General features: G+C 39.5%; 1 protein-coding gene across 1 annotated transcript in view; it reads right to left on the reverse strand.

Moving 5' to 3' along the window:
* FSHR (follicle stimulating hormone receptor) overlaps positions 1 to 26,961 on the reverse strand; it is a 166,498-nt gene that overhangs the window by 41,704 nt on the left and 97,833 nt on the right. The window contains exons 3-4 of the mRNA XM_090280729.1: positions 6,689 to 6,763; positions 4,131 to 4,205 (exon numbers count right to left, since the gene is read on the reverse strand). Coding sequence (XP_090136855.1) covers positions 4,131 to 4,205; positions 6,689 to 6,763 — 150 coding nt within the window. The remainder of the gene's footprint in view (positions 1 to 4,130; positions 4,206 to 6,688; positions 6,764 to 26,961) is intronic.

Below are 26,961 nucleotides of genomic sequence, written 5' to 3' on the forward strand. Positions count from 1 at the left end.
AAGGGTTTGCTAAGCTGGAATTATGGCTTATTGAATAGCAAAAAAGCAACATCCAGATACCTAAGAATTGCAGTGACAGGATGCAAAGGCAAGAGAGTATTGTGAAAACCTTATTTATAAATCAATAATAGGTAATCTTTCATTCACAAAAGGTCAACTCCAGGAAGGCTGAGTGATAAAGAGAGAAATGTTGCCTGCAAATACAGTATTGACTTAAAAAAATTTATCCAGATGAGTTGTTTGATGTATATTCTTTTAGTCAACATACATTTCTTTTTTCATGAGTTTTTTTCTCTAACCACTTTGGGTTCCTTGGTGAAGTATGGAGGCAGTGATGAAGAACACTGGTTTCTAGCTGCCTTGCAATCTGTGCCATCAAATGATCAGCATCGAACGGAATAAAGACTGAGGATTTCAGAAAAGGAATTCTGAGTGTGTGTGTGTGTGTGTGTGTGTGTGTGTGCAGCAATTAGGGTGCTCAAGTCAGGTGACAACTCACCTTCTACCCCCTTCTAATTTCCTGCTTTGGTGGCAGTGGTGATAAATTTATCCTGGCTTAAGGAAATAAACCACTAATTATTCAATCCTATTGGTCCCTCTTATTTCTTCATCCATTTTGTGATATTCTTTCTTTTCTTTGAAGCGAGTAGTTCATCATCCAAAAGAATATTTGAAATCATTGTCATCCACCTCTGCCTGGTTGCTGGATGGTGACGTTGTTCATTGTTTATGACTTCTGCTCAGTCATAAGTGTGGAAGGAAGCTTAGCTGGGCTTTGTTTCCATGATATGATCTTTCAGATTAGCAGACCAATTATGATTTTAGGTGATTTCTCTTTGCAGCTGGGAAACTATTAGAAAGGGCCAGAGTCTGATCCTTGAATAGATATATTGCTGGTGGAAGTGACTTTGGATTTTTAGGGTCACCATGTACCAAACTGGGGAGGAGTGTACAGGTGACTTATCACACAAAGGCTTGAGGTGAATAACCCATTGTCTCAGCTTCCTGATGGAAATTTACATGGCAGTGGGTGTGAAGGAATTTTGTACACTGTAGAATTATGTAATAATATTTTTTTCAGAGCAGTCATGGAAGATCCTTTGACAAAGACACAATTCCTCTAAATTGCTTACTAATTATTTTTTTCCCTCCAGTTACAAAGCACACTTCAAATGCTCTGAGAACAATAGCTTCCTCTCAGGAAAGGATGGAACTGGAATTGGTCACCTCCAGCTTTGTCTGGATGTGATAGGGGAGCCCCATGAGACTGCGGACTACTCAACACCTCAAAGTGAGAACAGAACACAAAGCAGAGGCTGGGCTTGATGACAGATGACACAGATTTCAACCTTTTCCAGAGTCAAAGCCATAGTTTTGTCCCTGGTGTTTTGCCAACGTTTCCTCTTCTTTTATGCCTGCATCTTCCCAAGTTCCTTTCCAGCCCTCATCTCCTGGAGAAAAGGCCAAGGGCCCTTGTTAATAATAATGAATGGTACTGGCCACAGTGGTGGGACAATATTGGGGTCAAATTCTGCATCTCTTGATTTTAAACTTTGCAATGATTCTTTATCTCTTATTCACCTGCTCCCAGTCCACCATCCTCACTGTTATTCGTGTGTTGTTATCACAGGCTGTGGAATATGTATGCAAGGGGATCGTTTTCTTCTTGGATCTATCTTCTGTAGGAGTGTTTTCATTGGCCATATGTGATAGTTTGTGAATTGGGGCATCCCTTTGCATGTCCTAAGGTGTTTTTGTTGTTAATGAAGGCTCTGCGACACCCCCAAATTTCACTCTGACTTTTTCTAGGAGGAAAGGAAGAGAAGGAGAAAGGGAGGGAGGATAGTTGGGAGGTAAAGGAGAAGATGGAATGAAGGATACTAACTGGGTAACAGGCACTAATAATTTTACATTTGTATAGTTCTTTACAGTTTGTATGCTGAAAAACAGTTTGCAGAATGTTTTTTACAGGCATAGTCCTAATTTGCTTTTCACAACCATCTGATTTCCAGATAAGGAAGTTAATAAGTATCTGGAATCTAGTCCTTCTGATTACATAGTTTTTTTTTTTTTTTCTTTTTCTTTTCTATACTGTACACGCATGTCCCAAAGTCCTCATTTTGAAGTCATTCCAAACACCATAGGTAAAAGCTAATGATCTTAGTGGTCACCATAACTCTTTATTAAATACTTAAAGGAATCTTCCTGAGGATGGACTGGTAGGCTTTGATTTACCATTAAAAAATTAACTTACCAATAACTTAGTACATTTTGAAATGTTTTTGGGCATTTTTTTGTATAAAATATTTTGTAAAAAATTTTTTCATATATAAATCTCACTTGAGGCTCATAAAAGCCATGAACAGCTCAGAAGTCCAATGACTGACCCAAGAGTAAATGTGGGGTCAGGACGAAGCCCTAGATTTTCTGGTTCTAATGTCCATGCCTTGTCTCTTGGGCCCCATTTCATCCACGGCTATGTGCCTAGCCCAGGCTAGCCTCTGCAGAGGGTATAGCAAAGCCCATTTAGGGAGCCAAGACTCCCAAGTCTGAAACAAGAAGCATTCATAACCCTGCCCTCTGAGCAGCACTGGCTACATAGTTTGAGGGGCACAGTGCAAAAGGAAAATGCAGGGCCCCTTGTTCAGAAATGTTTAAGTATTTGTGGATGATCTGGTTTTTTTCTCAGATCCAGGTCATATGTACTCGCTTCTGTTAAATTATTTATTTCTTCAGCCAGTCTCCATTCAGAGATCTAAGGCACACAGTAGCCTAGTGTTCCTCAATATACCTGCTAACTCCAGTTCTCATAGATTGAAACTTAGGGACAGAGTCATAATATCAATAGTAGCTAATATTTATTGAGCCTTTACTATGTGACACAACCATGAACAACTTTTCATGTGCTTTAAGTTGATTGCAAAGATAGCCATAATTCTGTAGCACTTCCTGTACCCACACACCTGGTATCGTGACTTTGCAGCTTTTCCCATAAAGATGGAGAGACTGTTTCTGCCCCTCTTGAATCTGGGCTGGTCCCATGAATTGCTTTGGCTAATATAATGAACCAGAAGAGATGGGGTACTAGTTTAGGGTTTTCATCTCAAGAGGCTTGCAAACCTCAGCTCTCCCTTATGGAATCCTAGGGTTGTTGTGTCAACAAGCCTCTGCTAGCCTCCTGGAAATGAGCACCACTTGGAGGAGAACTGTCATTTCAATGGAGACCATCCAGAGCAGCCAGCCCCAAGTTGACCTGCCAACTAACTGCAGATGCATGCGTGAGCTGAGCTGAGGTCAGAAAAACAAGAGTCTAATCAGCAACACTATTCTTCTAATCAACTCACAGGTGAGAGATGATAAATAATTGTTGCTTTAAAACTATCTTTTGGGGTCGTTGGTTATGTATTATGATTATGTTAATAAATAACAGATTGATAATTTCTGTTCTCTTGATAAGGAAACATGCTTTGAAAGGTTAACTTCTTGTCTGAGATCAGGAAGTGGGCCTAGAAAGTTTCACTGTGTAACCCAAATTCTTATCTGTTATTATGTGGGGCCACATAGCACTCAGGGATCTGTCAAGCCCTCAGCTAATTTGAAGCCATTTGAATAGAAGAAACAATGTTTTTGCTAATGGGGGCAGGCCCAAAAGATGGAGTTCAAACACTAGGAATCTCTCTACTGATTAATACCGTGCCCATTATTAACCAAAACTTGCAAAAACACTAATCTATCAAAGAAAATAAGGCATACATTCAGAACAAGGTAGATGATGTCTTTGAGGTTAAGGTCACAAGCTAAATGCTTACAGTAATTTTGGTTACATTTCATTAACACTAAATGAAGATTGAGTTCTTCAAGAGGTCTGTGTGACAATCCTATAAATGTAATGACATTCCTTATGGTGTCTGTTATAGTAAATGAAAACCAAATGCAATTATATTAGTGGACTTCACTCATGAAACTAAACTAAATTCCACTAGCAAGCATCAAGCATCTCCCCACCTCCACTTCTGCCCCACATCTTTGATAAAAAGAAATAGCTTCCCAGAACAGCCAGTGGACATTTTGCTAAAACAAGAATACACAATTTGATCATAGAGGGGGCATCAGAATACAGGAGTTCTTACAAATACTGGAGGTTGGGAAGGTTTTGGAAGGCATCAGGGGCGATGTACAGCAGGTTGTTGGCCTTTTCTATTCTACTGTAAAAGAGAAAAGAACATGGAAATAATCTCAACAATAAGGAATGCTGTAGTATTTTTCACATTATGCTGAATTTATCAATGTCATTTATCCACCCACCTCTCCATCCATCATTTCAATAAAAACTGAGCATGCATGTAATGCCTTTTACCATGCTAAACTGTGCAAACTAAATATTAACCATGTCCTGGTTCACTCTCATCACCAAAGTTCTCCTGAGCTCTGTTCATCAGAGACAAACAAAGGACCAGATGGGTGAATCATTTTCACCCTGAGCACAGCTGAGTCTTTGACTAAAAAGGATCTCCCAGGGTCTGAGGAGGCTAAGAGAGTAGGGATGAGACTAATATGAAGCATCGAGCTTTTGTATGGTCAGGAGAAAAGAGAAAATGGGATGGAAAACAATAAAAGAGAGTGAAAAGATGATGGGAGGGAAGGAAGCAGGCTGAGGGGCAAAAGGAGATTGGAGAAAAAGAGAATGAAGAGACAAAAGAAAAAAAGAGTGGGGGCAAACAGTGGCCATCTCTGATTTTAACCATGAAATCCCAGCAGAGTAGCTGGTGACGTGCCAGTGATGCCCTTCATCCTGTAGACTGAGGCTGCTCCCTTGCAGCTCATGAGAAGTGGTGACTTCTGCTCCAGGTAGGCCTGAGCTATGTCCTGATCAATAGTCCAGAGGTGACCATGTCCACATTTGGATTCCAACAGAGAGGCTGCCCTTTCCTCATCGTGCTGGATCAATGTATATTTGCAGAGATGCTCTGTGTTAATTACTTCCTCCCTGTTTCATTAGCTTTAATGTTGCAGTAACATGTGGTTACCCAGGTCCAAGTACCAGATAATTAATCATTTTAAGGACAGTCAGTACAACATGAGGGGGAGCATCTTTCCATGCAGGAAAGACTTGTCCTATTAGCTCCACTGCCCATTGAACTGCACAGGGGGACACCTGCTTGACCCTGTCCAGAGAGCTGGCTGCTCCTTGGGTTCCAAGCCCCTGGTCATGTCTCTTTTTCCCACTAGGGTAAAGAGAGGTGAAACACAGAGAGAAGAAAGGCTAGAGCATGAGGGCAATGGGAAGAAGAAGGGAAGGCATCAGTTGCAGAGGCTTAATAACAACAAGGGAAAAAGAGAATGGGGTCAGGGTGGATGGCAGGAAGGCAAAGGGAGGGAGAGTCTGCTAAAATGGACAGACTGAGTGTCATTTCTAAAGAAAGTTGTGTGCATGCATGTATGTGTGTGTATTACACAGTGGTCATTAGAGACCATGCATATATGTATATGTATATTCCCTACTGATACTTGGAAAATGATTGAAATTAAAAAAAAAAGAACACACACAAAAGAGTCAAGAGATTTATGTTCAACTCCCTATTGTGCAATGGATTTTGCTGGGTGACTTTAGGCAAGCCTCATAACTCTCTGTGTCTTGCATTGGTCATCTGTAAAATTAGAAGAGTGGTTCATTGGCTTTCCTAACTGTGTCTCATGAAAATTTTGTGAGACGTTAATATGTGCTCCACAGAAGAAACCCTTCCAGTGACATTAGTTGAAAATCTTTTAGTATAATATCCTTCTTGGAGATTCCAAGTGTATATCTTCATACTACAGGATCTCAGAAGTTTTCCTATAGTAAGTGAGCCCAGATTTATTTTCCCAATGTTTCCTAATCTTTTTGACCATAGAATCTTTTTTTTTTCTTCTGTTTTTAAACATAATAAATTCCTGAGTGTTTAATGATATGCAATCTACTCTGGAAAATTCTGGACTAGACAGTTTCTAAAGTCTCTTCTAGACTTGACAGTCTATGATTCTATGAAGTAACTTATGGTAATTATAGGCTGATATGAAACAGAAGGGCATCAATGTGAATATTGACATATTGTAAACTAGGATGTCAAAAAGAGAAAGGAAATTTGATTTGAATAGTAGAGGAATGAAGAATCATTATGACATACTCATGTTAGTTGATGTGTTAGATTGAATTTACATTTATCATATGATTTATTCATCACAATGATATTATAAGGTATGCAATGATAGTATTCTCATTTTATAGATAATTCAACTAAGTCTCAGAATGATTTTGTATCTTGGGCAAGGTTTATTGGTGATTATATGGCATAGGCTAGTATTCAGACTAGGACTATTTATCTTCAAGGACTAATTTTAGGCTTTGACTGTGGAATAACTTTGAATGAGGATGAGGTGGAGATACTTTCTCACAGTCACAGAGTCAGGTTCTTAGGTTTACTATGCAAACAACTCTGGAAGGAGTGGGATAAGATTAGGTTCGGGACTGGTGCCTGGACCATCAGGCAGAGAGACCCATGAGAGAGCCCTTTGGGCTGACTTTGATATCTTAAAACAAAACTGTAGGGATCTGAGGACAGAGCTGAACCAGGACCTCTGAGGAATATAAGCAGACTTTAAGGTGATTTTCAAGAATAGTCATGAGCAAACCCCATAGGTTCTTGCTTACATTTCGTATAATTTGGGCAGATTGGAGAACACATTTTCCTCTATCACTTCCAAGACATCATTCTGCGAGATCTCTCTGCGAAGAAAGTATAATTCAAGTCAGTTCAGTTACACTCTGTAAGTGGACTTAGGGCTTAGCATAGAGACTAGTGCTTAGGATGATTGTGAGACTTGTTCCCCCCCCCGCCCCAAGTCATCTGTAATACAACTAGTATATTAGATGCTAACACTTACAGAACAATGAGAGAACAACTCAAGGCAATGCCTTGGTTTAAATGTCGTTCAGTCTATAAATATAGAAACTGAGTCCTGGAGAGGGAAAGAGACTTGCTTAAATATATTTAAGGAATATATAGGATGAGAATGAATTTTAAGTTCTCTACTCTGGTGGTCAGTAAACTTTACTATAGGGCCAAATAGTAAATATTTTTTGGTTCAGTAGACCATTTGGTCTCAGTTGCAACTACTCAACTGATATGTAGGACAAAGCAGCCATAGATGACTCGTAAATGAGCATGATTGTGTTCCAATAAAAAACAAGTGGCAGGTTGGATTTGGTGCCATGGGCTATACTCAGTGACCTGGCCCTAGACCATGGTGCTAAGTTCTTCTGTCTGCTGATCTGGCTGTGGGAGATGAGAACCACAATTTAGTCTCTTTTAAGTAAACATGGATTTATATCCCTTCCCTTCATGCTGTTACCCTAGTGGGGATTACTATTGCAAGATCTTTGGCATTAATGTTGTCTTGCCCTAAAATACCCCCCAAAGATCCTTAAGGTCCCAGATTTTTTCCTCCTGGAGTAATCTGAGGTCAGTAGAGAATGAAGTCCACTATGCAGAAGCCTGGGGCTTGCGAAGACAGGGTGGCTTAATCAGTTAATGTTTATAAAGTGGCTCACAGATGAAACGTGCTATTATTAGGCCTCCCAAGGAAGACTTTCATGCAGTTTTAATGCTGTAGCTGAGAGTGTCTCAGGAAATCTCATAGGCAGCATGCATTCAAATTGGCTGAGACAGAAGTGCTGTCTGCTGGCCTGGGATTTAGCTGAAGAGCTCTAAAAAGGCCCTTGATCAAGGGACCAGCCTGGAGGGCAGCACAGGAGAAACTTCGTGGGGGAGGGGAAGTGTGATTGTGAACAGCAGCCACCTCAGTGAGGAGGGCTTGTGACATCTGGGGCTTGTCAACCCAGAGAAGGTGAAGTCATTTCTCACAAGCCCCCATGAGGGAGGAGACATTTTGAGAGAAAAAGTAAAAGTGCCTCTTGTTCTAACATAGAATCTTTTATGATTCATTTGATAAATTTAAGTTTTCTCAATTTTCACAGTTGAATTATAGGTAAAGATGGTGTATTTGTGCATGTATTTTAAAAAATCCTCACCTGAGGACATGGTTATTGATTTTGGAGAGAGGGGAGGGGAGGGAGAGAGAGGGGGAGAGAAACTTTGGTGTGAGAAAGAAACATCAATTAGTGGTTGCCTCTTGTGTACGTGGCCCAACTAGGACTGAACATGCAAACTAGGCATGTACTCTGACCAGGAATGGAACCTGCAACCTTTTGGTTTATGCAATGATACTCCAACCAACTGAGTCACACCAGCAGGGCTGAGTGTACATTTAACAGAACATGTTGACCACTGGCCATTTATCTTGCTCCTCTGTCCCGCAAGTGGAAGGAGTACTGGGAAGTACAGGAATGAGGAGTAGAAAAGTGGTGGTAGACTTAAAAAAATACGACAGTTATTCGAACACTTATATGGGGAGTGAAGAGTTGCACAGGTAGAGAATAAGGCATGGGGGAGAGAATTAAATGACAGAGGGGGTTTAAATGCAAATGGGGTCATATCCTCTGAAAGCTCTTTTCAGGTTCACTTACAGTTACCAGTAGGTTTGGTCACTGCTTGTGGTAATATCTCAGTCTAATATTGCCCAAAAGGCAGATATTTTTTCTTAAAAGATAACTAGAAATTAATAGAATGAACAAACCAAAAAACACTTCTACATTAATTCAGATGATAGTTCCTATTTTATGACCTCACCTTCAAAGACAGGAGAGGCCATAGGGGTTGGGTGGGGGGGTGGGGGCAGCCTCCGGCTGGATGAGGGTTGAGGGGAGGTGCACGGTGTGCTATAGTGGAAAAGTACCTCATTGAGAACAAGCCAACCCAGTTTTATCTCTAGTTACTTCTATTATCAAGTGTCTTCTGTTTACCAGCGACACCACATACATTCTTTCCTATCTTTTGAACATGCCTGTGAAGTTGGCATTCTGATCTCTATGTTAATAAATAACCTCACCTCTATGCAGAGCTAACTCCTGCTGACTGCAGAGTTAGAACTCTTTCTTCTCCACACCCTGCCTCCCAGTTGGGCCCAGTGTTTCCTCTCCTATGTATTTACTCAAGAGAAAAAACATGTGTGCACCTCCAAAGACTTGTACACAAGTGCTCACAGAAGCTTTATTTGCAATAGCCCCAAACAGGAAACAACCCAGTGGGCAAACGATGGAATATGCATGCAACGGAATACTACTCATCAGTAAAATGGAACAAACTGCTGATACAACATCACCGAATTTTTAAAAAATTATGCTGAGTGAAAGAATGTGGACCTAAAAGAATGCATACTGTAAGGTTCTGCTTAGATGGGGTTCTAAAACAGGAAAAACTTATCTACAGTGTCAGAAATTGGGGTATTTGTTGCCTGAGGCCTAGGATGGAGGTTGCTGACAGAGTAGAGGTAGGGACACTTTCTGGGGTGATGAAAATATTTTATATCCAGGTTGGGGAGGTAGTAACATGGCTACATATATATTTGTCTAACTTATTGAACTTTAAACTTAAAATGGGTGCATATATTTTCTTGTATATAAAAAGTACTTTAAAGTTGTTTGAAAAATGCTTTGTTTTAAAGGAAGAAGACTAAAAATCCATTTTGTTTGTTTTGAGAATTCTGAATTAATAGGACAGTGGGAGAATTTTGGTCACATTGTCCGGCCAGAAGGTGGTGTTCAAATCCTAGTTCTATCCTGGTGGTTCTGTGTTAGGTTCCTTCCTGATTTGCCTGTTTCTCCCTTCTCTTCCCCTCCATCTATAAAGCAAAGAGTTGGAACAGATCAGAGTTTCTCAACTATGGCTGCACATTAGAATCTTCTGATAGACCTTTAAAAACTCCAAAGCCTGGTTCCACACCAGAGAGTTGGATTTATTCGGTCTGGGGTTTAACTCTGGCATTGTTTTATTTATTTTTTCTCCCTTTAATTCTCTAAGCAATGGCGATTCTAATGTGCATGAAGGATTGAGAACTGCTGGGCTAGATGACCAAAGTTTCCTTTTAGATCTATGATTTCTGTCTTAAAATTTGCTTCAGGAGCAAGGGCCAATTTTCCTTTGGCTGCTAAGACAATAAATTAGATAAATAAGGTTCTTGGAGCACAAGAGGCTATGAGACAAAATACTAGCAAGAGAATCCTGGAGATAGAACCTGGAGACAGGAGTAAAATACAGCAGGCATGAGTTAGGTTTATTTTTTCATCAATAGGAAAATTTCATCAAAAGGTTGCAACATTGCAAATGTGTAGCAAGAGATGTGGAAAATATGAAGTAATACCTTACATTTGGTTAGTATTCATAATTAACAAAGTATTTTTTAAATGCATAACTTCCCTTCATTTTCAGCACACCTATGTAAATTAGAGTTAGTGCAGCCACTCCTATCTCCAGTTAGATTAACAGTGGTAGTCTGCCTTCGCTAAGATAATACACTATTGTGAGGATCACTCCACTGGTCTTTGAAGGGAAGATGTGGAATCTTTACATCCAAAGAACTTACCTAATTAAGGAATTATCCTTTGTCTCAAATGGTTCTGTTAAGAATTTTGTTTGCACTTGTGACAAATCATTACAATTGTCATGATTCCAAGTGTGATGGTGTTTCCTTAGGAGTCAAAGGTAAAGGTTTATGAGAGAATGGAGCTCTAGGGATATGGCAGATCTCAAAGTATGGTCCAGTGGTCTGTATGGTGAAATTATCTTTATAATAATGCTAAAATAGAATTTTTCACTCTCATTTTATGAACATAACATGAAGTCCTACTTGATGTGTGATATGGCAACAATGCTAATGCAGAAGCAGATATGAAGATTCATCTCCTATTAAGCCAGATGTTGAAAATATTTGCAAATATGTAAAACCATGGTATCTTCTTACCAATATTTTTTGAAAAGGTGGTTATTTTGCATGAAAACTGTTATTTATATTAACACAGAGGAATTTATTGCTTTAGGTAAACTAACAAATTATTTTTCAGTTTTAATTGTTAGTATGGTAAATGTTGGTAGAAATAATCCACATAAGCAAATATCTTTGGTGTCTTTAATAACTTTGAAAAATGTAGAGAGCCTGAGACCAAAAAGTTTGGGAGCTGTCCAAGGTAGACATTGAATGCTGCCCATCTTGTGAGGGATCCTGACTCTGTGGAAAGCTTATTTCCAGAGATGAGTCATGCTCTCATGTTCTAGGACAGCACTTCTCAATGTTCAATGTACATGTGAATCATCTGGGCATCTTGCTAAAATTCGGGTTCTCAATGGGAAGATCTTGAATGGGGTCTGGTGTTCTGCATTCTAATACATCAGGTACTGAGATCACACTTTGGATTTCAAGGTTCTTCAGAAGAATAGTTAATAAAAATGCACAAAATCTCTCTCTCCAACACACACATATGAGTAGACATGGAAAGCATGATGGAGAAGTCCAAATCAACTTAAGAGGAGTGAAGTGCTTGATTTTAAAAACCCTACAACCCCTCTGGAAAGCTTTCCCTTTCTTTTTCATTATTGAAGTTTTTCTATCTTCTACATTATTACAAGACTTCTTTCATTCCTCAGTTAAAACAATTACTACATTGTTTTGTCATTGCTTTTTTTGGGGGGAAGGGTGGTCATTGTTTAACTATGTAACCTGACTTTGTGTTTCTGGATGTTATCTTATTTATCTTTATATCTACAGCATTTAGTGGTAAGTTGGTATGTAACAAGTCAACAAGAGTCTAGAGGGTGGATGGGTAGATGAAGGAAAAGTAGTCTTTGGGTCCAGAAATGTCATCTGCAGAAGTGCAAAGGAAAAGAAGTTTGTCTTTGGTATTCATTCACCCTCTTTTCTGTAGTCATCATGCCCAAATCCTGTAAAAGGGGGCCAAGGCTGGCTTGTCTGTGAGTTAGGCTTTCATCTCAGTGACTTACATTTAATACATTTTATAAAGCATATAGGGGTACATGCACGTATTTGGTCTGCTGTACTATAGTGTCTGAATATCTTTAGTTCTACCTTTCTTGGTCCCAGATGAGGTCCTTGAATTGACAAAATGCTCATACAGGAGAAAATGGGGGTGATGAACGGTGTAACTGTAGGGATGTTTAAAGCATTTAATCTGGGGTTAGAGAAGGTAAATTTGAAGGTCTTTTATGTGGGTGAAATTCCATGTTTCTTTGAAGGAAGGGGAGATGTACTTGCATGAGATACTGGGGGTTACCAGGTCATTCTGTCTGGAGTGAGTTTCAGAACCACAATCAAATCCTGCTCCAGGTTTGCCTCTTTCTGATCAATGAAGTGGTACACATATACAAGTACAGGCACACCTTAGAGATATTATGGGTTCAGTTCCAGGTCACCTCAATAAAGCAAATCATAATATTTTCACTGGTGGAGGGTCTTGCCTTCAATTTGTAGAAAATGCAACGTCTGAAGCATAATGAAGTGAGGTGCAGTAAAATGAGTTATACCTGTATACTTGATGGAGCAGTTGGGGAAGGTAGGTTTCAGCAGGAGAGATTTAGGGAGTAAATGAGCATGTAGAATTCAGCCAGGACCAGTTTAAAATTTCAGGCTATCATAGAGTGGTGTTAGTTTGCCCACCATTTCACTTGATACTCATTTGTTGAAAACTGGGACTATTTCATACAGAGCAGAGTTGCTGTGGGTTTATAGGATAAGGAAGAACTGAAGAATTGTGATGAGCAATTACAGGTCTCACTAGAATTTCGAAGCCTTCTATGAATTAGGGAACAGAATGTAATAAGAAATTAAATACTCACAGAAATGTCTTCTTTGTTTTTTTCTGATACAGGAGATATTCTCCAACTGGGTCTTCCCATCTTTTCCCTCCTCCCCGACTCTCTACACAGCATTTTTCTCCAATACATATACCCAATATGCTCCTCCCTAACTGGACACATTAGAGGATTCAATTGCATTAAAGTGTTAAAAATATTCACTGAATCAAATTCCTTTCTTTGTTTTTAATAACCTCAGACTAAATTTAGCTGACTACTTTTGTTCCCTAAGTTTCCTGTGGTCTAGGATCCCTCCCGCCTCCTCCACCCCCAACTGCCACTCACACACCCTATTGAATTGCCCTTACACACTGCATTGGTATTGCATTCTGTTTCCTCTTTTTCACCAGGCAAATAACTCCTGGAGGACAGTGACATTGGTTTTTATCTTACTATTCCTGCTCCCAGCCAAGTGTTTGCTGAATGAATGAGTTATATTTGAAAGACTATAAAAGGTTTTCCACCTTTGCTCTTGCACAATAAAGCTGTATTCTTGAAAACTTGCGGTAGACAGAGTATTTGCAAATCAAATTGAGTATTAGCACAGGAAGAAAGCTTCTTGTTTAGCAGAACCTTGGAGTGAATCTTTAAAAGGGTGATGAACTAATTCAACAAGTGTTCAACAAACTGTGATTAAGCAGCTTTGTGTTTCAGGTACTATATGCAGTGCTGGGGATCTAAAGATATAATGGGTCCTGGGTTTTATTGATTGTCTCTGACTCAATAAGTATAGTATTTTAGGTTTTCCTTAACTGTGTACTATCTTTATTTGATGGGCTACATTTGAGTTACTGTAAAAATAAAATGGATTGTTGGCACATTGCACTTGAATATAACTACAGATATAAAAATAATGATATGCTTATGTATAGTATACATAATTATATATACACTATGTAAATATGATTACATTATGCAAATATGATACACATAATAAAATGTATGGTTTTCTGTATATTTACCATTTGTCTACTCCCCCAGTTCTTCTGGAAATGTGCTATGTAATTTAATTAAATATAGAACAGGACAGGTGAAAATTCCCATGAAAATGAATTCCAGAAAATTTGATAAAACTCTCTAAATAGAAACTCCCACCCTCATTTAGAATTATCTTAGGTTCAGATCCAGAGACTTCACAATACAGATCTGGGTTTGAATCCTGCCTTCATTTCTTACTAACTGTATAACTGTGGGTGAGTTACAGCCTCTCTGGTCTTCAGTTTTCTTGTTTGTAAAATGGAAATAATATCTAGCTCACAGGGCTGTCAAAGGGATTAAATGAGATTGTGAGTGTGAAATCACAATGCTTGTCACATGATAAACTCAAGTGTCACTGTGCCCGCCTGACAGCCTGTCTTCTTTTCTTTGTGGAGTTGAGGACTGAATTCCTCTGCAACTGGACTAGCCAACCAACCATTATGCTTGGGAAGTGGTGCTAGCCAAGGTCCTAGCAATGCTTCTCTTAATCCCACCTACAGACAGATCACTGAAATCCTTAAACCAGGCTATTATCCCGAACTCCATTCTGAGACTTACCCACAGTGAGACCCGCCATCTGGTTTGTTGGCCAACAAAGGAGATTAGCAGAGCACTGAGGTGCTTCAACAAAAATGTCTCCATCACTGAAGTCATAACCTACAAAATACGCTGTTCCCTTCAGGAGAGGGTCAATGCAAGATGGGACATGTTGTCAGATATGGTAAGGACATCGTCATAGGACTCCTATCACCTCCACAGATGACATCAGGTAGTTGCCTTCCTTTCCTGACATGTCTCCTTCTCCTGTGTAAGGTTAGTCTTTGCTAAAAATGTTCTAAAGATGTCCGCCAAATGAGACAGAGATAAAAGCACCCTCAGTGACTTCACCTAATTCAAACATCTCAATTTAATTCACTGACTTTCAAATATATCAATAAGAAACTATTGTATTCCTTTTTAGTTTTGTCTTAATTTAAAATGTTATGGTATACCAAAATATAGATTATTATTATTTCCCTTGCATCCCTCAGCAGATGAGGAAAGGGACTGGAAATCATAGTCAGAATAGCTAACATTTCTTACACATTCTTTATGTGCTCAGCAATTTTTTGTACCTCATATTTGCTAAATTGTTTAATCCTCACAACAGTCCTATGAGATAAATACCATTCATTGCTCCTTTACAGAAGAGGAGGAAGGGGAACATAGATCCAGTGAAGTTGATCTGGAATGTGAACCTAACATTCACGAGACCTCAAAAGGATGGCAGAAATCAGATAGATCATATTTTTAGTGATTTGGAAAATTGTTTCCACATCAGAATATCCTGTTGTTATTGTTTTAACTTCCAACAGAGTATAATTTTTTTGAGAGCAATATGACTATTAAACAATTAAATACCACCCCCTTCCACCATAGTACATGGTACTTCTAGTTCTGGCAAGGCAATATATTCATTAAGTTAATGAGCACATTCACCTTCCACAGACAAATCAGAGTCCAAAGCAGTGACTCATGTGATAGGCTCCTTTTTAGTACATTCTATATGCAAATTTAGAATATGAAAGACAGTAAAAAGCAGTTCCCTTGCTGTCAAGAATCCGTGATGTAGCAGCAAAGTGAATGAGAAGTTGGAAGTACAAAGTCAATAGAAGTGGAGAAAAGTATGAGGAGGATGCTGAGTGCCCAACACAGAGCAGGGGAAACAGTGGGATTCAATACATTTTATTATTTTTCTCCATATACCATATTTTTTCCCTCCAAGCACTCTAGATGTCAGCATTTCTCAGGCTCTGGCTCAGTACCTCTCAAGTTTGCCCTGTAGAACTGCTCTGTTGATGCCTCCTCACATGTCATTGGAACAAGTTTCTTTCTTAGACCAGAGTCTCAGGTCTTCAGCTGCCAAAGACAAAGTCTACTACATGTTCTGTGAATACTTAATGGACAGTAAGTCTAGAGTAGGCTTATTCTTTTCCTCTCCAAACTCTCCTGCCCTTCCAAATCACAGCTGCAACCAACAGCTTATCTGTCATTCCTCTTGGCTTATTGGACCAACCCTAGCTTTAAATCCTGGGATCATCTTTGACTAATCTTCAATTTTTAGCAGATCTTAAATCCTTTCAATTACTTTTTTCAGTATTTCTTGCAAATGTCCCTTCATTTCCCACCATCGTTATCATAATAATGGCTCTTTGCAATTTCCATTAGACCAGCAGTTCTTAACAGTCATGTGTTGACTGGAGGGAGGTTTGATGTGGGTCATGAGTCATCTTTTTCCAAACAGTTAAATGTCCCAATGACTTACTTAAAAATCTGAGTGGATTCAAAGTTATGTATGTCATATGCAAGAAAATAAAAGTGGAGTGGCTAGTGGAGAAAAGGGTGGAGTAGGAAGTGGAGGCCTAAGAGCTCACCTAGTGCTCATGATTGGGAGCATGAGTAGAAATGTTGTTTGAAAAAGCAAATGGAATTAAAAGGAGGTGATAAAAAGTGAAGGAGGGAGAAAGAGCAGGAGGGAAAGGGAAAGAGATTTTTCTGGAGGTAGAATGATATTGGAAGTTAACGAATGTAGATAATTCCTTTATTTCTCTGTGTATGCCTCTCAGTAATTATTTGAACACTAATTCCTTGAGTTCTAAGTGATGGAAGGCAAAGGGTTGGGAAGGTAATAAGGGAGTGGACAGTGTGTGCGGAGGAGAAATGAGAGATACATTGATTGGGTCACTTGGCTTCAGTGTGCTCTGCCACCTTCAGCAGCAGCCAAAGAAAGGGAGGTGAGGAGGTTGGAGGGGCCTTCCCCACATAAGGAATGGTATCTTGTCTGTAGGTTCAGGACACTTGTGAGCATGAGCTGTGTAACTAAGGGCTGGAGCAGTAATGAGGATGGCGATGATTAACCTTTGTTAGACATTTGCTGTGCAACAGGCATAATGCTAAATGTTCTATAAGGGTCACCTCACTAATGGCCTTGTTCTTTCAGAGTCCTGCTCACTTATATTTGTCTTAGTTCACATGCATATGTGAGTGGCAGAATGAATCTCGAAGCCAGATAGGCCTGGATTCAAATTCTAGTGTTATCTTTGCCTAGACAAGCTGGCTATCTCCATAAGATTTATTTCAATGGGGGTAATTAAAACTACCTTTTAGAGTCTTTATGAGAATTACTGATATAATATGGGGCATGGAAGAGATTTCTAGCTGTCCACAAAAATCTACTTTTCCCCTCATAATTTTGGGTGCACAGCTAGACTACATTTTCCTGGCCAGTCTTGCTGTTGGGTATAGCCTCCCATACAAGGCGAGAAGAATTGATGTGTGCCACCCCAGGCCTGGCCACATCCCTCAGGGGTGCTCCTTGGTGCTCTGTCTCCTTTGCATCTGACTTGGCTGGAAGGGCCCAGGGCAACCTTGTAAGCCACAATTAAATATGGCAAAGCTGCTGTTGCCCTGGGATCTTAAATAAAGTGCTAAGGAACACCACCCTGAACTACTAGGTAAAAAAGAAAAAACCTTGTTCTTAAGATCCCTGATATTTTGGAGTTTGTTGTTGCCGTCCATCCACTCTAAGACCCAAGGTAAGAAGAGTCTAGCACCCTGCATGGTATATTATATTTGCTCAACAAAAATATCTTCCCATCAGGTTTTCTTTTGCATCTACCACCTGGTGAAAAATGGGTCTGTACAATAAGTGTTGAGAAAATGTTCATTGGCTGATTAATTAGGAGTCATGTAGGAGTGTTGCTTGGCCTAATTAGAAGGAAAATCCAATAAAAAATCCCCCTTGAAACTAAGTCTATATTTGACCTCATTTTGCCAGAGACCTCTCTTCCTTAGTGACAGTGTTTACTACCTGGGATTGACTTGCTTGGCCTCTTGCAGTGAGCATACCAGGTGCCTGCTTCTTATTGAATTATAGACCCTTGGCTTTTTTTCCTGCTTTTATTCAATTATTTAACGAGAAACAACAACAACAGCAACAACCACAACACTCCTGCTTGCCAGAAAGAACAACATTTTAACAATGGGGACTACTAAATCCATTAGCACACAGACCCTGCGAGGTAGGTGTTCAGGTTAAGAAATTTGAATCCCAGCTCTGGAAACTGCAGCAATGTGGAGCCGCATGGGTAGGCGAGGTCTCTTGAGTGGCAAAAGGAGGTCCTTCATCACTTTAGCAGATTACTGGAGCTCTCTGAGATCCATTTTTCTCTGTGAGATGTTGCTGAGACCCTGTGTCCCTCAGTACATTTTATACTCAATTCTCTGTGGTTGGCGGGGCTATTGAAGACCATATGAATAATGCATGTCATGCAGGAGGAAAAAAGTACATAGTGTCATACAAAGGCTATGCTGCTTGTTATTATTTTTATTACTTCACTGGAGCCAGGAGACCTAGGTTCTAGTCCTGATTCTGCCATTAATTAACCACTCCCCATGAGTCAAATCAGTTACCTTGTCTGGCTGGGCCTTTGTTCCTCATCCATAAAACAACTCCAGTGATTCAGATGATCCTGTGGGTTCCTTCTAGCCCTAGAATTCAGTGATTTTAATTATTTCTGTGATTCTGCTATTAAAAGGCACCCAGCCACAAGGTCGGCAGTCCTCCATGACAGCCAGCTTTCATTTCTAACAAGCTGGGGTGAAGGCAGGGGCTCTGTGAAGCACCCTTCTTAAGGCGCTGCTCCTGTTCCCGTGAGAGCAGCTCTGTGGGCAGACCCATGAAGGAGCAGCAGCAGGGGAGCCAGCAAGGGCCATTCTCCCTGAGCCCTGGACACCCCTGGCCTGAACCACTTTTTCTCTCCTCAAGAGAGTGTGGATTTTATTGTCAGCGTAAAGAGGGCTCCATTGAGCTTCCTGTAAGCCAGTGTTGATTTCTTCTTTATATATCCCAAGCCTCTTTACCAAAGAAACACCAAATGTGTATATGTGCGGCAGTTATTGAGGGCTTTCCTGTCTACTTCTGTCACCCCACAGATCTTCCTTCATAATCTCTCTGGGATCTGTTGTGCCTTTTTGCTATCCTTGCCACACCTGTAACATGACCTGCCTTCCCCCAGCTGGCTTTTGTCCTCCTTCCAGCCTCTGTTTTCACTCTGGAATACATAATCACTCCATCTTCTATGCCCCTTCATTTTCCACCTCATTAAATCTTATTCTTGGCACAAAAGTGCCTCCTTTACGGGCTGCAGTGAGGGAACAACAAGAAACTCACATTTGGCCTCTTCTGAATTTGAGTTACATTGATTGTCTTATTTTCCTCTTCGGAATGCTTGAGTGTAGCACCCCCATAAGCACCCTGCTGTGCGGAGCTGTTATCTATTCTGCCCTTTGCTACATTTTATGAATATCTTTGAACTTAGAAATTCAGGGGCCTATTTTCACTGACTCTATAATCCATTTCTGAGCAGTACATTTCCAGATCCCACCCCAAATGGTAGTCAAAAGCCCTACTCCAGCCCTTTTTTTTTTTTTTTTGCTTCACATTGGTCCTGAAAATGTCCCTGTTTTTACAGCAAAAAGATCTGTATGGTCAGGAAAAAGGAAGATTTAAAAATTCCTATTTTATGAGAATTTGCCACTGCCTGGAGAAAAATGTGGTCATTCTAGAAAGTAAGGAGGAGAGTGGATTCTCTTCCAACATGAGTCTCTGATTCAGCCACATAAGGCCACCCAAGATTAGGAATCATCAACCTAGTTCAGTATGTGTTTAGCCTTTTCTGTGCCTTGGTAACCTTTGTTTAAATAAACGCTTAGAGAGTAGCAGAACAAAGACATTTGCCTTCCTCTGAGCTTCCTTAACACACTCCTTTTGTCTTTTTTTTTTTTTTAAATCCTCACCCAAGAACATTTCTTCATTGCTTTTTAGAGAGGAAGGGAGAGAGAGAAACACCAACACAAGGAAGCATCGGTTAGTTGCCTGCCATACCCGTTCCAGACTGAGGATTGCACATACCTGGACCTGGGACCAAACCCACAACCTAGGTATGTGCCCTGACAGGCAATCAAACTCACAAACTTTTGGTTACAGGATGATGCTCCAACCAACGGAGTCACACTGGCCAGGGCTCCTTGTGTCTCTGTCGGGGTACTTTAAAATCATGGATAGACTAACAGCCATGCTGGCTGTGCTTCCTTCCATCCATAGGCCCTTGAGGGCTGGAGGTGTGGCTGCTGTTGAACCCTCAGTTGAACAAATCCATTGCATCACACTCAGCAGGCCTTCGATTTTATTGAGCTGGAGGGAATAGGTATTAAGATGCTTTAGCATTTGTGGTACCAAACCTCAAATCCCTTTTCAGACCCCTTCTTTAGACATATTCAGTAGAATGCAATTTCTGCCTTCAAGATGCGTCTAATAGAAATTGCTCTGTAGTCTTCTCCATTGAGACTGATTTTCTAGGCTTCCTGTTCAGTAAGTGATTGTTGACTGACTAAATTAATGAAAGAAACAAAAGCTGTTATCTCATCAGTGAAAACGGTAAAGCACAGAAGGGTAGAAGCAGAACCTGGCTCTGTCAGCTTCCATGCTGACGTTCTTTTAAGCACTTAGTGTAGGGTCCTGATGTTATAGTTCCTTGTATCTAATTTTAAGCTACGAGTAGCCACTGCCTTCCTGCTTGTTCATGATACAGTTCCTTCCATACTTTTTCTAAAAATATAAGTATTTGGGGGAAAAGAAAAACATTCTGAGCAAATGTGCCTTTGGTAGAAATTCTGGGATCAATTTATTACATCAAATCCTGGTTTAGATTTCAGAATTCATTTGACTATATTAGTTTCACAATTTGTATATCTAATTTATCTTTTCCTATGTCACCAACTGCAAACAATTTCCCTCCTTTTAGGATCATTGTATCTTTAAATGTAAGACATAAGACACAGGAATTACCATAGTAACTTGCTTTCCAATTAGACTGCAATTGCTGACAATCAATATATTAGACAAGGTCAGTGACAGAGTAAGCCCCGTAGTATTTAAAGAGAGCTGGGGAGATGCAGAGACAATGAAGAAATGAGAAAACTATTGGAAAATCTCTCCCCAGAGCTGAGTGTGGGTCCTTTATTGCTCGCTGCTTGTATAACCTAAAGAGGTGTCATATAGTGGCAGCAGTTTATAACCTGCCAATGAGAACTGGGGAATGGAAGTTGAGAGATGTTCAGCTGAGGTTGGTTTTTCTTCCTTCTAGTCCCCAAACACTTTACAAAAACTAAAGACTGAAAATCACCAGTTTAGAATTGAGGTTAAATAGTAGCTGAAAGAGGAGTTAATGAAGAGGCAAACTCAGGGGAGCTGTTTTCAGCTTAGGTGGTGAAGGAAGGTATTTGAGAGGAAATGGGATGGGATGGTCCACAACCAAGTTTGCCTGGAGGGGGCTATGTCAGCAAAGCGTCGCTCCAGGCATTGGAGGGAGTTTAATTGGCCTCTGATCATGCATCATCTGAGCCCTTTCAGTGGCTTCCTCTCCCTCTGTCCCTGTACTGATCTCTCCTTTAAAGAAGAAAACCTCATTCACACCAGTGTCAGTGTCTGACAACTGATTAAAATCTGATTGAGGGGGGTGGGGATTACATTTCAATAGGGAGCAAAGAGCAAAAGAGTTGTTATGAATATTGGACAGAAAGGAACAGATAGTAGAAGTACAGCTGGAGTTTTTGGATCTTTCCAGAGCCTCTTACTTTACATTTGACCTACTATGGATTTTGTAACAAGCTGGTTAAAAATGAGCTCAAGGCCCTCACACACTCATGAGAAAGATGAAAATGAAATAGTTATTCCAGCAATGGAATTAAAGATGCCGCTCAGACACAATGCAACACCATTGTTGCAAACACAAAGCCTTACTCCCTGGTAGCATTTGCGTTAAGGAGACAAGACCCAGAGTCTGGAGGGCTCAGATGATTGACATCCAGTAGGAGAGTTTACAATATTTCTGCCTGATACTTCTCTCCGCCCTCTGCCATTTTCAAGCCATTCTTTGCCTAATGACTGAGTGGGAGAAAGCCAGTTGTGACAGGGGAGAGGATGAGAGCTGGAGCTCCTGAAAATTGGTGAGATCAGGCCTTGGATTATCAGAATTTCTTGACCACTAACAAGATCCTGAATAGTTAAGGAAAGCTGACCTGCTAGCCTGTGGTTAACACTCTTAAATCTCTCTGTTCCAGAGGTGTTATTTGTGGCCCTTGAAACACCTTTAGAATACAGCTCCATGTACAAGATCAACTGCTGGCATCTAGTTCTAGTTTTCCATGTGCTTTTCAGTAATACATATTTATAGATGTGTGTGTATATATATAAAGATATATATTTATTTTAGGGTTGGAACTTGGGGAAAGTTTCTTTTTGGTGTCCTGTATCTTGTTTCTACAACTTCTTCCCCCTTTCTATCATTTCTTCTTCCCTGAGGTGCTCAGTACCATTAGGTACCCCAGTTTGCCAAGGGAGAAGGTAATCTAAATTTTATCTCCCACTAAGAGAATTGGTTACCTTCCTCTGACACCCTTTCTTCAAAGGAGAGCCAAGAGAGGGTGATATACTATCACAATGAGACAGTGAAGCTGAGAGTTCTGGCTGAGGTGTAGGCCTCTCTACCTCCAGACACATACCAATAATGGATAAAATAGGTCAAACATTGAAAAAATACTTAGCCAGTTTAGAAACTATGAAAAGCAACTCTATTCCCTACCTGATCAGAATGATGAACATATGCTGAAGCCAAAGGACCAAAGAAAAATTCTAATTTGCTCAATGGCTGGGTTTTGAAATTCAAAACCTACTTGGGAAGATGAGCCCAAATTGTAGATTCATCTTCTTCTGAAGGAGCTAGAGATGAACTACCTATATACAGTCAGGAGTCAGGAAAGGCTGTATATTAGTGAAATGGGGGCTCTAAAATCCCCCTTAGTGACTAGGGGCAACATCAAAGAAGCAGCCTAGCCCCTAGGCAGAAACGGTCATCTGTAGTTATTTATAACACCAGGCTGGTGACACATGATTATGTTAGTTGAGAATTCACATCTCAAGCCACAAAATTAATAGGAAGATTATTGCCACACTGGAGAATATAAAAATGCTTGACAGCAGCAAATGAGAACCTGTTTGGATGTTTCTGTATCTAGAGCATGGGACTCTCACTGAACACACCTAATCCCTCCTAAAATGGGCTGAGGGAAAATGTTATAAATCATACAAGGAAATAACACAGCAGAGAGAATATTTATACCTTAATGACTAGGGATTAAAATAAGACTGCAGGATTATCAGCTGGGAGGGGAAAGGGGGAGAAATGGGGAAATTAAGAAGCATAATTGGTTGATACAAAATAGACAGGGGGAAGTTAAGGATAATATAGGAAAGTGTGAAGCCAAAGAAATTACATGCATGACCCATGGACATGAACTAAAGGGGGTGGGATTGCTGGAAGGAAGGGGGATACTGGGCAGAGGGGAGCAAAGGGAAAAAAAATCGCGACTATTCTTAACATAATCAATAAAATATACTTTAAAAATTGAAAAAAAAAAGACTGCAAGGGATTTAAAAATAAGTATTTTTCAAATGCTCAAAGAGATAAAGGAAGATATAGAAATCATAGGATAAAACATAAAAGTGTGAGAAAGGACAGATTTTAAAAAGAATTAATGGAAAATGCTGATATAAAAATATACAGTCAAGATAATTAAAAACTCAATAAATGGAATGAAAAAATGATAAACTGTAAAATAATGTGAGTAAACATTCAACTTCTAAAGAGCAGGGAAGAAGAAAGAGAGACTCAAATTGTAATGGTGATATTTCAAACACTTTAGGAAAGGTTTCATTATCACGTGTGTGTGTGTACATATATACATATGTGCTGGGTGCTGAATGTCTTTCCATAGACCGCAGATTTCTTTCTGTAAGGCCCTTGTATATTTCCTAAATGTAAATCTAAAGCAGAGTTTTAACACATGCATAGAGCAGAACGGCACTTTTTCCAGGTCATTCTGTTGTAACAAGTACAGTAGTGGATGCTGCCACTGTCAGCAGTTTCTTTATCTCCGAGAAACCAGGCTGCAGGGACCTCTTGGGGCCGCTGTACATCCTTGTTTTTCTGGTCGGTTTTGAAGGCCCAAGGTCTTCTTTTTTCTTGTGTTGCCAGGCTTGGATTCTGGAGACCTGATGTCTTTTACATTGATTTTCCTCTAATGATATTCGATGTGCTTTGGCAATGAGATAATATTCACAGAAGCCCTTTCAGACAGTGCTTTCCAGACTCAGACTTCCTGGAGGAGGGCTCAGAGCAATGCAAAAGGAAAAATGAGGCTCTTCTCTCATGTCCTCTTTCCAAGATGATTAACAACAAAAAAAAATGTACCTTCCTTATATCATTTGTGTCTCCACAGTGTTACTTTTTCAGCATTCTGCACGGCTTTCAGTTTGAACTAGAGGTGACATGTTCCTTGTAGACCCCTGTGTTTTCCCAAACTGGTATTTGATCCCTTATATTTATCATTTTCTTATCTGAGGAATTCTTATTTTTGTCTTTTAACACTAGAATAGCTATCAGTTTTCTCTAAAACATTCTCTGTACACAGTTATGTGAAAAAAATTAGGATACGGAAGAGCATGAATAATATAATCTCATTTTGATTTCTTAAAAACGTGAGTCAGGAGAGAAAAAAATTGTGAAAGGCTGTTCACTAAAATGTTAACATTGGATATCTCATTGTGGAATTATGTAAAATCATTGTTCTTTCTAAATTTATGCAGTGTTTATTTTACTAGAGCAAGCATGTATTGCTTTTATAGCCACGGAAATTCCTATCTTAATTATGAAAAACAAAATCACAACCATTTCTACCAGTGACGATGTTCCTGGCTCCTCAGCTTTGGGAGAACCTCTGAGCTGTTAAAGGAAGGCAGACAGTAAGTACTGTGTCAGTACGCGGCGTCTCCTGAAGCAATGTATGCTGTGGTTTGGGGAGCTACTTAAAAAACAAAGTTGTTGCTCACTTTGTTTTTCCTATTCAGTTGCAGTTAGGTGTATTTTAGGAATAGGCCCAGAGAAGTGATGCAGAGGTAAACACCACAATTTTATGGCTTGGTAAGACCAAAATAGAATTTGAATATCTTGTGGACTACTGTACCTCAAACCAGGGTAGTAAGTCTTCTTGAAAGAGGCACTTCTGATCCCTTTACCCTGCTCTAATTTTTCTCACCACCTCTACTCAGAACTTACCATCTTACTCTTTCTATAAGCTACTAGGTGTTTTTTTCGTTTTCTAAAAAACATTTTTACTGTATTTTTTCCCATTACTGTTTAGTCCCCTTGTACCACCCTCCCTCCCGCAATCACCACACTTTTGTCCATGTATGTGAGTCCGTGTTCCTTTTTGCTCAATTCCTCCACCTCCTAAGCTCCCTCCCTTAGCTGTCCTCCTGCTTTCTATCTACGAATCTATTTCTGTTTTGCCCGTTAGTTCAGTTTGTTAATTAGTTTCCACATATGAGTGAAATCATATGGTACTTGTCTTTCTCTGACTGGCTTATTTCACTTAGCATAATGTTCTCCAGTTTACATTCATGCTGTTGCAAAGGGTAAACTAGTCTTCTTTTTTAATGGCTGAGTAATATTTCATGGTGTAACCGTCCCACAGTTACTCATCTATTGATGGACTGTTGGGCTGCTTTCATATCTTGGGGATTGTAAATAATGCTGCAATAAAATAGGGGTACTTATGTTCTTTCAAATGTGTGTTTTGGGTTCCTTCAGATATATTCCCAGAAGTGGGATCACTGGGTCAAAAGGCAGATCCAGTTTAAATTTTTTGAGGTACCTCCATAACTACTTTCCATAGTGGCTGCACCAGTCTGCATTCCCACCAAGAGTGCAAAAGGGTTCCCCCTTTCTCCACATCCTTGCCAGCATTTGTTGTTTGTTGATTTATTGATAATGGCCATTCTGATAGGTGTGAAATGATATCTCATTATGGTTTTAATTTGTATTTGTCTGATGATTAGTGACTTGAGCACTTTTTCATATGTCTATTGGCCATTTGTATGTCCTCTTTGGAGAAGTTTCTATTCAGGTCCTTTGCCCATTTTTGAGTTGTTTAATTTTTTGGTGTTGAATTTTGTTAAGTTCTTCATAAATTTTGGATATTAACCCCTTATCAGATGTATCAGTGAATATGTCCTCCCATTTTGTGGGTTGTCTTTTTATTTTGTTGATGTTTTCTTTTGCTGTGCAAAAACTTTTAAGTTTGATATAGTCCCGTTTGTTTAATTTTTCTTTTGTTTCTCTTGCCTGAGGAGATATATTTGATAAAATATTGCTACAAACAATGTCTGAGATTTTGCTGCCTATGTTTTCTTCTAGAATTTTTATGGTTTTGGGTTTAACACTTCAGTCTTTAATCCATTTTGAATTTAGTCTTGTGTGTGGTGTAAGGAGGTGGTCTAGTTTCATGTTTCTGCACATATTTGTCCCAACACCATTTATTGAATAAACTATCTTTAGTCCTATGTATGTGCTTACTTTCTCTGTTGAATATTAATTGACTATAAAGGTGTGGGTTTATTTCTGGGATTTTTTTTCTGTTCCATTATTCTATGTGTCTGTTTTTAGGCTTGTACCATGCTGTTTTTGTTACCTTATAGTATAGTTTGACATTAGGCAGTATGATTCATTCAACTTTGTTCTTTCTCAGGATCACTGTTGCTATGCAGGGCCTTTTGTGGTCCCATATAAATTTTTGAAATATTTGTTCTAGTTTTGTGAAATACATCATTGGAATCTTGATAGGAATTGTGTTGCATCTGTAGATTGCTTTGGGTAGTATAAACATTTTAATGATTCTAATTCTTCCTATCTATGAACACAATATGTGATGTCACTTATTTGTATCTTCTTCCATTTCTTTCTTTAGTGTCTTATATTTTTCTGAGTACAGGTCTTTTATATCCTTGGTTAGGTTTATTCCTAGGTATATTACTCTTTAGGAAGCAATTGAGAATGGGATTATTTTCTTCATTTCCCTTTCTGTTAGTTTGTTATTGGCATATAAAACGCAACTGATTTCTGGATATTAATTTTGTATCCTGCTACTTTGTTTGCTGAATTTATTTATCACTTTTAGTAGTTTCTAGGTGGAATCTTTGGAGTTCTCTATGTATAGCATCATGCCATCTGCAAATAAAGACAGT

This window comes from Furipterus horrens, unplaced genomic scaffold (assembly GCF_987537825.1).
Source record: "Furipterus horrens unplaced genomic scaffold, mFurHor1.1.pri manual_scaffold_6, whole genome shotgun sequence".
NCBI classification, from domain to species: domain Eukaryota; kingdom Metazoa; phylum Chordata; class Mammalia; order Chiroptera; family Furipteridae; genus Furipterus; species Furipterus horrens.